Source organism: Aegilops tauschii, chromosome 5 (genome assembly GCF_002575655.3).
Source record: "Aegilops tauschii subsp. strangulata cultivar AL8/78 chromosome 5, Aet v6.0, whole genome shotgun sequence".
Taxonomy (NCBI): domain Eukaryota; kingdom Viridiplantae; phylum Streptophyta; class Magnoliopsida; order Poales; family Poaceae; genus Aegilops; species Aegilops tauschii.
Genome location: NC_053039.3, coordinates 492,239,868 through 492,251,163, shown reverse-complemented (window position 1 = coordinate 492,251,163; position 11,296 = coordinate 492,239,868). Strand labels below are relative to the sequence as shown.

At 48.9% G+C, this 11,296-nt stretch overlaps 2 protein-coding genes and 1 pseudogene across 2 annotated transcripts; all 3 read right to left on the bottom strand.

Annotated features, from left to right (window-relative positions):
* Positions 1-2,585: 2,585 nt before the first annotated feature.
* LOC109775928 (cold-regulated 413 plasma membrane protein 1) lies at positions 2,586-4,951 on the bottom strand. Its single transcript, XM_040390929.2, has 4 exons — positions 4,632-4,951; positions 3,960-4,067; positions 3,342-3,412; positions 2,586-3,130 (listed from the first exon to the last, which is right to left on the bottom strand). The coding sequence occupies exons 1-4, from the start codon at positions 4,823-4,825 to the stop codon at positions 2,877-2,879; spliced, it is 627 nt and encodes a 208-aa protein (XP_040246863.1). The 5' UTR covers positions 4,826-4,951; the 3' UTR covers positions 2,586-2,876.
* A 607-nt stretch (positions 4,952-5,558) lies between these two features.
* LOC109775930 (cold-regulated 413 plasma membrane protein 1) lies at positions 5,559-8,242 on the bottom strand. Its single transcript, XM_020334631.3, has 4 exons — positions 7,831-8,242; positions 7,605-7,712; positions 6,158-6,228; positions 5,559-6,004 (listed from the first exon to the last, which is right to left on the bottom strand). The coding sequence occupies exons 1-4, from the start codon at positions 8,022-8,024 to the stop codon at positions 5,745-5,747; spliced, it is 633 nt and encodes a 210-aa protein (XP_020190220.1). The 5' UTR covers positions 8,025-8,242; the 3' UTR covers positions 5,559-5,744.
* Positions 8,243-9,364: 1,122 nt separating this feature from the next.
* LOC109775927 (uncharacterized) lies at positions 9,365-10,655 on the bottom strand (annotated as a pseudogene).
* Between the last annotated feature and the right edge of the window lie 641 nt (positions 10,656-11,296).

Genomic DNA, 11,296 nt, shown 5'->3' with positions numbered 1-11,296 from the left:
CTCTAGATGCATGCTGGATAGCGGTCGATGTGTGGAGTAATAGTAGTAGATGCAGAACCATTTCGGTCTACTTGACACGGACGTGATGCCTATATTCATGATCATTGCCTTAGATATCTTCATAACTATGCGCTTTTCTGTCAATTACTCGGCAGTAATTTGTTCACCCACCATAATACATGCTATTTTGAGAGAAGCCACTAGTGAAACCTATGGCCCCCGGGTCTCTTTCCTATTATATTTCATCTCTTTTATGTACATCGCATCTCGTTTACTATTTTGCAATCTTTACTTTCCAATATATACAACAAAAATACCAAAAATATTTATTTTACTATCTCTATTAGATCTCACTTTTGCGAGTGATCGTGAAGGGATTGACAACCCCTTTATCGCGTTGGTTGCAAGGTTCTCGATTGTTTGTGCAGGTACTAGGTGACTTGTGCGTTGTCTCCTACTGGATTGATACCCGGGTTCTCAAAACTGAGGGAAATACTTACGCTACTTTGTTGCATCACCATTTCCTCTTCAAGGGAAAACCAACGCATGCTCAAGAGGTAGCAGGCACCTCCACTAATGGGCCTTAAGGCCCATTAACTCTCCCCTAATAGGCCTTTTCTATTTTTCTTTAGCCCATTGACTATGAATAAATTCCAGGGGCCTCCTAATCATATTACAGCCCTTTATAACTTATATTTAAGTCCTCAAAAACAATTTCCACCTATATATCAATTCCTAGTATTACTTGGTATACCCCGAAGCTCTTTCGATAAAACCGAAATGCTTCCGGTTCCTCTCGAAACTATTTCGAATATTAATGAAACTATTTCATAAATGTTTTCTCATAACTCTTCTAATAACACTCAGCAGATTACGATTACCTAAAGCTTGTGACCCTGTAGGTTCGGTAAAACATAGACATGAACAAAGCCCCTTTCGTTCAATGATCGATAGCGAAACCGTGGACATCCATATCAATCCCTATGAGTACACGAATGACAATATATGAAACCTTTGGTTATCATGTGCTATTCCCTTTGCTTTACGATACTTTACAAAACCTGAGGTGAGATATATAGGTATCCTCTCTAGTGAGAAGCGACTGGGCGGCGAAGTGACTGGGCTCCGTTTTCCCACCAGGAGGCAGCAAGCACCACATGCCTGGCCTCTTTGGACTCTGGGCCCCACCCCCTCTGACGCCTTCTCGTGCGTCGCTCGGGCAGGCTGGGCCTGGAGAGGCTGCACTGGATGTCACAAGCCTAAGGCCGGGTGGCCCGCGGCGGAGGTCGGATCTTGTCAATCAAGGCAAAGCCGCGCTCCTGGTGTTTCCCTACCCGCCTATCAGTCAAGGCAAAGGCTGGGTAACTGGGGTGTTTCGTGCCAGTCTCAATGGAAATGTCCCGGGGACCTCTCCGGCGTGAACCGCTTTCCTCTGGCTGCTGGGCCCCTGCTTCTCTGCCCCTACGGTTGAATCGAAGAGCCGCGCCCCGCCTGCAGGATGGAAACGTTCTCGGGTCCTGTCTTGCACGAACCTCTTTCTCTGACCGCCAAGCCCCTGCTTCTCTCCCATGCGGCAGAGCCACAACAGAGCGCCACGTCCCATGCGGCAGAAACGCTCTCGGGACGTGTCCTGTACGAGCCGCTTTCCAAGCGCTATGGCCTTAGCGTCACTGTGCCCACCTTGGACTGCTGAGAGTCAGCTCTCCTCGTCGACGTCGAGGTTGGAGTCGGTGCGGTTGTCGGAGCTCGACATCTCGCCGGAGTCGTCGGGTTCGATCCATGTCGGAGAAATCAGAGAGGGGGGAAGAGGGGACAAAGTGAGAGAGGAGAGTAAAGTGAGTTAGGGTCCCGAATTGAAGTTTTTGTGGTGACAGAGTGGGGTTGGTGGTCGACCGGACAGACGTAGCGGACGCGCCCGGGTGCGCCCCGGCCATCTCATATCCACCCTATATTTGGGCTGGATATGACGGGCACCAGACAACCCGGGCGTTTGAGACCGGTTTGAAGCGCCCGTGTGGGTCATTAAATATTTTTTTTTTGGCCAGTCAGTTACTGGTCCTCTCGCCGGAGCGTTTGAGACGAGTTTGAGACGCCCGGCTATAAATGCTCTTAGGTTCTCAATTTAGAGGCGGAAAGGATGATTAGAGCATTTGTTACATCTTAAGGCAAAGCTTTGTCCAGTTTACAATATTCAGAGGTGGAGAGGGTGAACAGAGCATTTGTTACATCTTAAGGCAAAGCTTTGTCCACTTTATAATATTGGATGAAATTTCATTCAAGGAGTGGCCATGTTTCCGTCAATAGCGTGCGTTTATAATGACTTAGTCAATCTCAAGACCAAACCATTCGACAGTCGCATTCGACAGTCTCTCGATTCATATGAGTGAGTGTATGTACGTGTTTGTGAGTGGGAGTGTATATGAGTGAGTGTATGTACGTGTTTGTGAGTGGGAGTGTATGTGCGTGTTTGTGAGCGTTCACATCCATAATGTGTTTCTAAAAAAACTATATTGGGTGATAATAGGCTGATAAAGCATTACATGCACGCAATATACGACCAAACACGAGAGAATTAAGACAGCAGCTCGACTTCAATACACCAATCAACAGTGATGATGTTTTTATTGATAATTATGTACCCACAAATCAAGGAAACAAAGACTAATTATGTACCCACAAATCAAGGAAACAAAGACCTCATACCAGAACTACAACAAATCGAAACATGTCCATCAGAAAGGTACAAACGTGCACAGTTCATCGGCTCCGGACGAGCAATACCAAATCACCATCGAAAGCGTCTACACGATGAATCCCCAAACAGCGAACAGAACTGCACAAGCCAATCAATGGCCACACCGATAGCAGTAGATGTCCTACAGGAGCCAGAGCACCAGGACCCAGACTGGGTAGACGAAGAGCAGGACGATGCCGATGGTGTTGGACACGCCATTGGCCTTCCTGAAGGCCTCCCTGAAGCCTCCTGACACCCTGATGTGCTCTTGAAGCAGGTAGCACCCGATGGCGAGGCATATGAAGACGCCGACGAGGTCGTTCCTGAAGTGGTCGGCGAAGAGGCTGGGGGCGACCACCGTGAGAAGAATCAGAGAGCCAGGCAGCTCTAGCCAATCTGATACAGATACGAAGACGATCATTGCGTGATTTATGTAACAGTTTAGCGGCTTATTGCGTAGATGAAAAATAAGGACATGTTTTTTGGTAGTGCTATTATAAGCAGAAAATTCTCTTTACAGGGCACAACAAAGATGAGAAATGCAACACATAGTGATAATTTGCTAGGGGCAGCAAGGATAGGTAAAAGATTAGGTAGGAAATGATACCAGGGAAGTGACGCGGGAAGAAGAGCCGCAGGATGACTACAACGAATGCAATCCAGGCACCAACCTCTCCCCTGCAATTTTGATGTTTGATGATCACAAATTTGATTCAAATATCTATATCTAGTGCTGTACAATTAAGGCAACAGAGGATATTGCACCATGGAAGTATCAGCCAGTGAGGCAGAGGCGGTGATCCTTCAACCAGTAGACAACAAGCATGAAAAAGATACCCCGACTTTTGCAGTGAGGTAGCAATAGGTTAAAATAACCTATATTTGGCATGTATCTTACCTCACTTTATCAACAACCTATAAAGTTCTTTGATTCTATCCTCAGTGAAGTGAGCTTTTTTTAAGAAGACCGGCACTCTGGCCCTATAGCCGGTGATATCAACCAACAATGAACAATATCTTACCTCGCTTTATCGACAACCTAATGCACTAGTTTTTCATTCTGGAAAAAATACATGAAATATTTCGATTTTCTAAGTTCAGAATTTCAGATATTTCAAATCGGTTAATCTGCAGGAATGCTACAATCCTCCACAGCTACTAACAACTGCATTTAAACTGAAAACACGAACTGATGCCGCAGAAGGGAAATTGCGACTATAACCACCTTACGAGAGAGAACAGCACACCAGGCAGGGTGAAGAATATGTAAGGGACCAAGAGTCCGGTCAGCATGTTGGTCTTCCAGTTTGTCCGGTCCAATACCAAGAGGTACCTGCAGCAGAAGAGAACGGCAAAGTTCAGACAATGCATAATCCGGTGACTAACCGACAATTGCCAAGAAGGTAACAATCTCAGGTTAAGTGGACACATAAACTCCTCAACTCACAGCATATACACTTGAAGATTGAAGAGACCATCATATATAGGCTGCAGAGTTATCCTAACAGGTAAGTAATAGCTTAACATCACAGCATATACACTTTGATAAGGTCAGACTTCTGTCTGTATGTTAGGGATGTTTGCTTCGCAAATCCCACACAATCAATCGTGAACATTTCCTACCAAGCATCCGTTATGACCGAGGTTTTCGCACGAATTTGACCGCGTTTGGCAATTGGCATCTCGCTCTAGGGTACCGCAGTTAAATTACACGTTCAAGCTTACTAAAAATTACTACTTCCAAGCGAATATGCTGTCCTGATGTTTCTCGCAGGCGTCTCAACTGCCCCGTGGTCCTCCCGAAATGGTCAGGAGGCGAGGGAGATCGGAGATCCCCTTTGCAGAAACCAAAGCTCGTCGCAACAAGGAAAATAAAGGGGGGTTGGTATGTACTGACACGGCGGCGATGAAGGCGAGCCACTTGAGGAAGTGGCGGCCGAAGCCGAGGCCGCCGCCGAGGACGATGGCGTGGTTGGCGAGCTTCCGCGCCGCCATGCCCAGCTCCCGCAGGTCCGACTCGAGCAGCGCCTGCGCCGCCTCCGACGCGCCGGACGCCGCGCCCGCCTTCATCGCGAGGAACGACGGCGCCATCTCCCCCGAATCGCCGAGACCTCGAGAGTTCTCAAGATGGATGGATGGATGGATGGGCTCGGGTCTGGGTTTGATTTGTGCTTTGGCTGTGCCTGTGCGGATAGGAGGAAATATGTACAGGCCGGCAGCTCAGCTGAATTAGCTGGACCTGCTAGGGTCGACGGAACGGTCTGGACAATTCTCTACGGGCCCGCTGGACAGACACGTGGGGGACAGATCGCAACTGTATTATTGCATGCATGCAGTATTTTAATTTTAATTTAAGCTTGCTGTCACAGTATATCACGGGATTTGACTTTTGACCGCAATATGTATTATAGACATGCTTGTCTGAATAAGTGCATGTACGGGCAGCAATGTTCGTAAAGATGTTCGCAGTTCAAATTCTGGAAGTTTGTCTTTGTAAAAAAAGATTTTTAGCGGTTCTTGTTTTCCAAAGATTGGTCACTTTTTTTTAACATTCTCACGTAGCTGTAATGTCAAAAATGCTGTTATATTATGGGACGGAGTAAGTAGTTTTTAAGGACGGCCTCCATAGCTCAGCCTTGTTCCCACCTACCAAAAATACGACGATTACTTGAGTTCACAAACTAATATGGGGTATAATTTTGTACTAAACACTTATTTCGATACAGAGGGAGTAATCAATAAGCTCATAACAGATCAGTTGCACGTAACCATCATACGAACATCACTTGGCCAGGAACTCTTCACTTCAATGCACCCACCGATCAACAGAGCAAATGTTTTTATTGATGGCTATGTACCCACAGATGAAGGAAACAAATAAGTGACACCAAATCGAAACATGGCCGAGACAGTTCATCAAAATTCAACAGGTACAAGAGCGCATGGTTCATCGACACCAAATCGCCGGAGCAAACATCACACGATGAACCGCAAAACAGCGGCGAACGGTCTACAGGAACCACATCACGACGGCCCAGACCGGGTAGATGAAGAGGAGGAGGATGCCGATGGTGTTGGACCAGCCATTGGGCTTCTGGAAGGCCTCCTTGAGGCCCCCCGACGCCTTGATGTGCTCGTGGAGCAGGTAGCACCCGATGACCAGGCACACGCCGACGCCGATGATGAGCCAGGAGCCCCGGAAGGTGTCCGCGAAGATGGCGGGGGCGACCACCGTGAGGAGGATCAGAGACCCAGGCAGCTCCAGCCAATCTGACAACATGATGAAGATCCCATTGTGAGATTTATGCAATGTTTTAACGGCTGGCTTGTTGAGTACATGACGGAAAACCAACACATATTTGCTGAAATAATCTGCTAGGGAGCAACAATAAGGACGAGAAACAGAGAGCAAAATGATAGTACCAGGGAAGTGGCGCGGAAAGAATAGCCGCAGGACGACGAAAACGAACGCAACCCAGCTGCCAATCTCCCCCCTGCAATTTTGATGTTCAGCAATCAGGAATTTGTAATGGATCAACACACGATATAGCATCATGGAAGTATCTGGACTGCAACTATCAGTACAACCAACAAGCATGAAAAAGGGAGCTTGAGTTTTGCCGTCCGGACTCGGGACAACAAGCATGAAAGAGGTCAGTTCTCGGATTTTATTCTCGGTTGTGAGATAACTTGGTTTTAAAGAAAATCGATCTTCAGGCCCTTGACTTATCATGTGCACCAAATGCCAACAATACCATCACTTCTGATATACGGTATTTTCAACGGTACAACCAGAAAGCCTGTGCTCACTATCACTGATAACAGAGTAAACCACGTCCAGACCAGCATCTAGTGTCGACGCACAAAAGGAAACTAAAAAATTAAAAGCAAACTACACAGTTTTCTCGCGATAATCGCGAGTTGCGGAGATGAGAGCCATAAAAAGCAAGATCCCAAATAAGAAAACAGAAACCGAGAAAGAGAAAACCACTAGTATAGTCTCGTCTTTCGTCATTCTTTGCTTCTTTTTCACTCATCCGTCTCCTGCAAAGGATTCCGCTTCCCCATCCGAACCTACTTTGTCTCTCATCCGATCCTACATGGCATGTGAGGCATCAGCGTGAGGCTATGCATTGGCCATGCCCTCAATAGTTCCCAACTCTCTTCTGCTTACTTAATCTTTTGCTTCCTTTAAAGAAAAACTAAAGCAAACTACTGAAGAGCTCTAACCAGCCACCAGCACCAAAGCTGGAAGTTCACCACTGTAAGCAAAGGGTATTTTCTCTTTCTGGGTATGGGAGTGCCGTTTTGGCTTTGGGGAGAGCATATGCTCCGCTCCCGGATTAACAGTAAATTCAAAATAAATAGTAAATAAATACTTTTTCTGTAGATGTTCATTTCAGTCTAACAAACGTGGTTGACAATTTTCATGCGAAACAGGATAGCAGTGCTTCGTCGATGAAATAAATAAATTTAAGTGTAACATTTGTCGTTGGACTTGTCTTATTTTTATAGGTTAAAATGCTTAAGCTTTTCCCCTAAAAATCTGCGGGTAGCATTTTGGTGCGACAATGAACACCTCTATTTTTTTTACACTTGCAAAACTACATTTTGAACGTGCAATATCATTTGCTCCGTGGAGCCGAATTGGATTTTCCGAATATGCAATATTTTGATTTTGTGAGCTCGCATCGTACAAACTGCAAATTGTTAGTAATCCATAGCAACGCAACAGTCCTACAGATCACTGGAAAAACAGTCACACAGCTCGCTGAGAAACAATCCCGCAGGTCACGAATAATTGCATCCAGAACTTAAAATCTGAAGGGACGCTGCAGACCGCAGGCAGAGAATTTGCGAGGATAATCACCTTATGAAGCCGAAGAGCAGACCGGGCATGGTGAAGAAAATGTAAGGGACCAAGAGGCCCGTCAGCATGTTGGTCTTCCAGTTGGTCTTGTCCAGCACCAAGAGATATCTGCAGCAGAAGAAGATAAACACCGAGGTTCAGACAGACGCATAGCTCTGTGACAACTGACGGAAGAAAAAATTACAAGATTAGGGGAAAAAAGGAGGGGAGGGGGGCTGGTACTGACACAGCGGCGGCGAAGGCGAGCCACTGGAGGAAGGTGCCGATGAAGCCGATGCCGCCGCCGAGGACGATGGCGTGGTTGGCGAGCTTCCGCGCCGCCATGGTCAGCTCCCGCAGGTCCGACTCCAGCAGCGCCTGCGACGCCTCCGACGCGCCGGCCGCCGGGCCCGTCTTCATCGCGAGGAACGACTTTGCCATCGCCGAGCGCGCGAGACCTCTCTCAGTTATCACTCTCGCTCTTTTCTCTCTCTCTCTGGATCGAGCTCTGCTGTCTGCACAGCACAGGTCGAGAGTTGGGTATATGTACAGGCAACTGAACCGGCGTGGTCGACGGAACGGAACAGGTGGCGGTCGACCTGGACGATTCCGTGGGCAACGTCCGCTGGCCCGGGGGACACGTGGGGCGCTCCGGCTCCTGGACCTGCATTATTGCGTGCGTGCATGCATGCATGCATTATTACCGAGTTTTTGTTCCGATGAAGCATCATCGAGTTTGACTTGTGATGCGAGAGCAAAAATGCAGCAAAGGAAAAACAGGCGAAATGTGAGTGACTTTTTCTTACTTTTGCGAGAGAAAAATGGACCGTAGGTTCTTCTACCATTACAGGTCCGATCCAGATTTAGCAAAATCAGAAGTGTTTTAAGGAGCGAAACCACGTTTCTGCCGTATCCTCCACACAGGCAGTACACTCAAAAAATATCTCGTTTGGCAGCCGTACACATCACCTTAATAAACGCCTCAGAATCGTGGTCGACATCGGCTCCGCATCAATGCGTGACCACCCACCGCCGGGGACCATCAGATTAACCTGAAATCCAGCACCAAACCACCCGTGCTAATCCTAGTTAAGCCTCTCCGTCGACCACAAAATATCCAAACGTACGACGCATCCATCTCTATCGGCTTCCACGTTTGCCTGCCGGATCGCCATGGTCGATTATCTTATTGGCCGTGCTCGTGTGGTGGGGTCCTGTGACTCAGCTGGCACGCGAGCTGTCACGTCTGGAAGTCGGCAGAAGGCCCCGATCCACTGGAACGCCGCCACGTGGGAACTGCGTGGGACGTGTTGGAGCACGTACGTCGCCCTTGCTGTCCTCTCGCAGACGAACCTATCGGAAGCTCCTCAAGGACTGCATCGCCGTCGTCAATGCCGTAATAGGTCGGATATTCGGCGTGCGTGGCGCCAAGGGCCAACTCGTAAGAGCAGGTTGTTCGATCTAAAAGGACAGCTCCACCGCGCGACCCAAACGGACATCCGTTTTATCCGGTTTCTGTCCGTTTGGGTAGGGCAATGGGGTCGTGTCCGGGCGTGTTATGAGATACGTTGGTCGTGCGCCCAGCGCGCGGCCATATCCGTTTGCCCATCCTGTCCATCAGGGCCAAAAATGTCCATATTTTCATCAAAACTAGTTTTTCAACCCAAATATTTGTCTGAAAATTAAAATAGTTTTACAACTCAATTGAAATTGTCTTTAATAAAATAGTTTTACAACCAAATCGAAATTGTCTTGACTGAACATAAAATGGACCAATACATCTATTGGTTGCCAATGTGATCCCACACGTGCTCAACCAAGTCATTTTGAAGATTCAAATGAGTGTGCCAATCACGCATCTCACGGTGGAATTGGACAAACTGTTCAAATGTGGCCGGGTCTTGGTGCAGGGGCTCAATATTTTCACCTTGATAATCAAATCCTTGGTCGAAGATACTCTCATCACGCTCGTCCTCGACGATCATGTTGTGCATGATCACACAAAGCAGTCATCACCACCCAAAGCTTCCTTTCATCCCATGACAGTGCAGGGTTTCGAACGATACCCCACCGGGATTGAAGCACACCAAAAGCACGTTCCACATCCTTTCTAACACTCTCTTGCATTTGGGCAAATCTCTTTCTCTTCTCACCTTGGGGTTTCGAGATTGTCTTCACAAAAGTTGACCACTGAGGATATATACCATCTGCTAGATAGTATCCCTTATTGTACGGGTGGCCGTTGATCTCAAAGTTGACAGGTGGGGAGTGGCCTTCTGCAAGCCTCGCGAAGACTGGAGAACGCTGCAGCACGTTGATATCATTGTGAGAACCTGCCATGCCGAAGAAAGAATGCCATATCCAAAGATCCTGCGATGCCACCGCTTCTAATATGGCAGTGCACCCGTTGACATGCCCCTTGTACTGGCCCTGCCAAGCAAATGGACAGTTCTTCCACTCCCAGTGCATACAATCTATACTGCCAAGCATGACTGGAAAGCCTCTAGCTGCGTTGGTCGCCAACAATCTCTCTATATCAGCGGTAGTTGGCTGCCTCAAGTACTCTGGGCCAAACACCTCGATCACAGCCTGGCAAAACTTGTACATTGACATCAGATATGTTGTCTCACTCATACGCACATACTCATCCACCAGATCGCCTGGAATTCCATATGCAAGCATGCGGATGACTGCGGTGCATTTCTGGTAAGAGGAGAATCCAAGCTTGCCAAGGGCATCCGTCTTGCACTCGAAGTATGGGTCATGAGCAACCACTCCCTCTCGGATACGATTGAACACATGCCTTGCCATTCGAAAACGGCGACGGAATTTATCCTGCTTGAAGAGCGGGGTGTTGGCAAAGTAATCAGCATAGAGCAGGGTGTGGCCTCTCTCCCTGTTGCGGTTTAGGTTGGGAGCACGGCCAGGGACTAACCCCCTGTACCGAGGAAGCTGCCGTTGAATGTGGTCGTGAACGACCAGTGCAGCCACCACAAGATCTTCATCATCCGACGACGAATCGTCCGATGAACAAAGGAAGTGATGGAAGAAAAACTCGTCTCCACTGTCCATACCTTTGTGGGCAAAATGCCGAACACCTTGCGGTCGTGGTGGCGAAGAGGCCGCGATGATCACCTCGACGCAGCAGGGGTGGTTGCCGGCCAGCTACTGGCCGCTCTGGAGCTCTCGTCGAAAGCTGTCGAGGCCGCCGTGGTGCGTCGCCGGCGGTCCTGTCCCCTCTGCGGCCGGCAAAGACGGCGACGGCCAAACCTCCGATCGACGGCCAAAACTACGGCCAAAGCACGGGCGTGGTGGCGGCCATGTCGAGACGTGGTTTGGTAGGGACGGCCGGAGGCTGCGCGGTGAGGAGGCGGCCGGAGAATAGCGACGGCGCCGGCGGCGGGGCGGGGCGGGAGAGAGAGGATGGAAGCGTTGGGAGCGGAGGGACTGCTAGTGTCCCCGACAGGCGGGCCGGGGGGGGGGGGACAAGGGCATGTGTCCAGGCCGTCCGCGCGCGTCCGTTTCACCCCAAACCGAGCGCAAGTTTGGGCCGGGGATGGGTCGAAAACGGACGGAATCCGGACATTTGTCCGTTTGAGGCCGCACGCTGGGCCGCGCTATTCGTCCGTTTTACCCCAAACGGACGGGGCCGTACAGGATAGGATCGCACGGTGGAGTTGGCCTAACGGCTGTTCGATTGCGCGGTTTGTTTT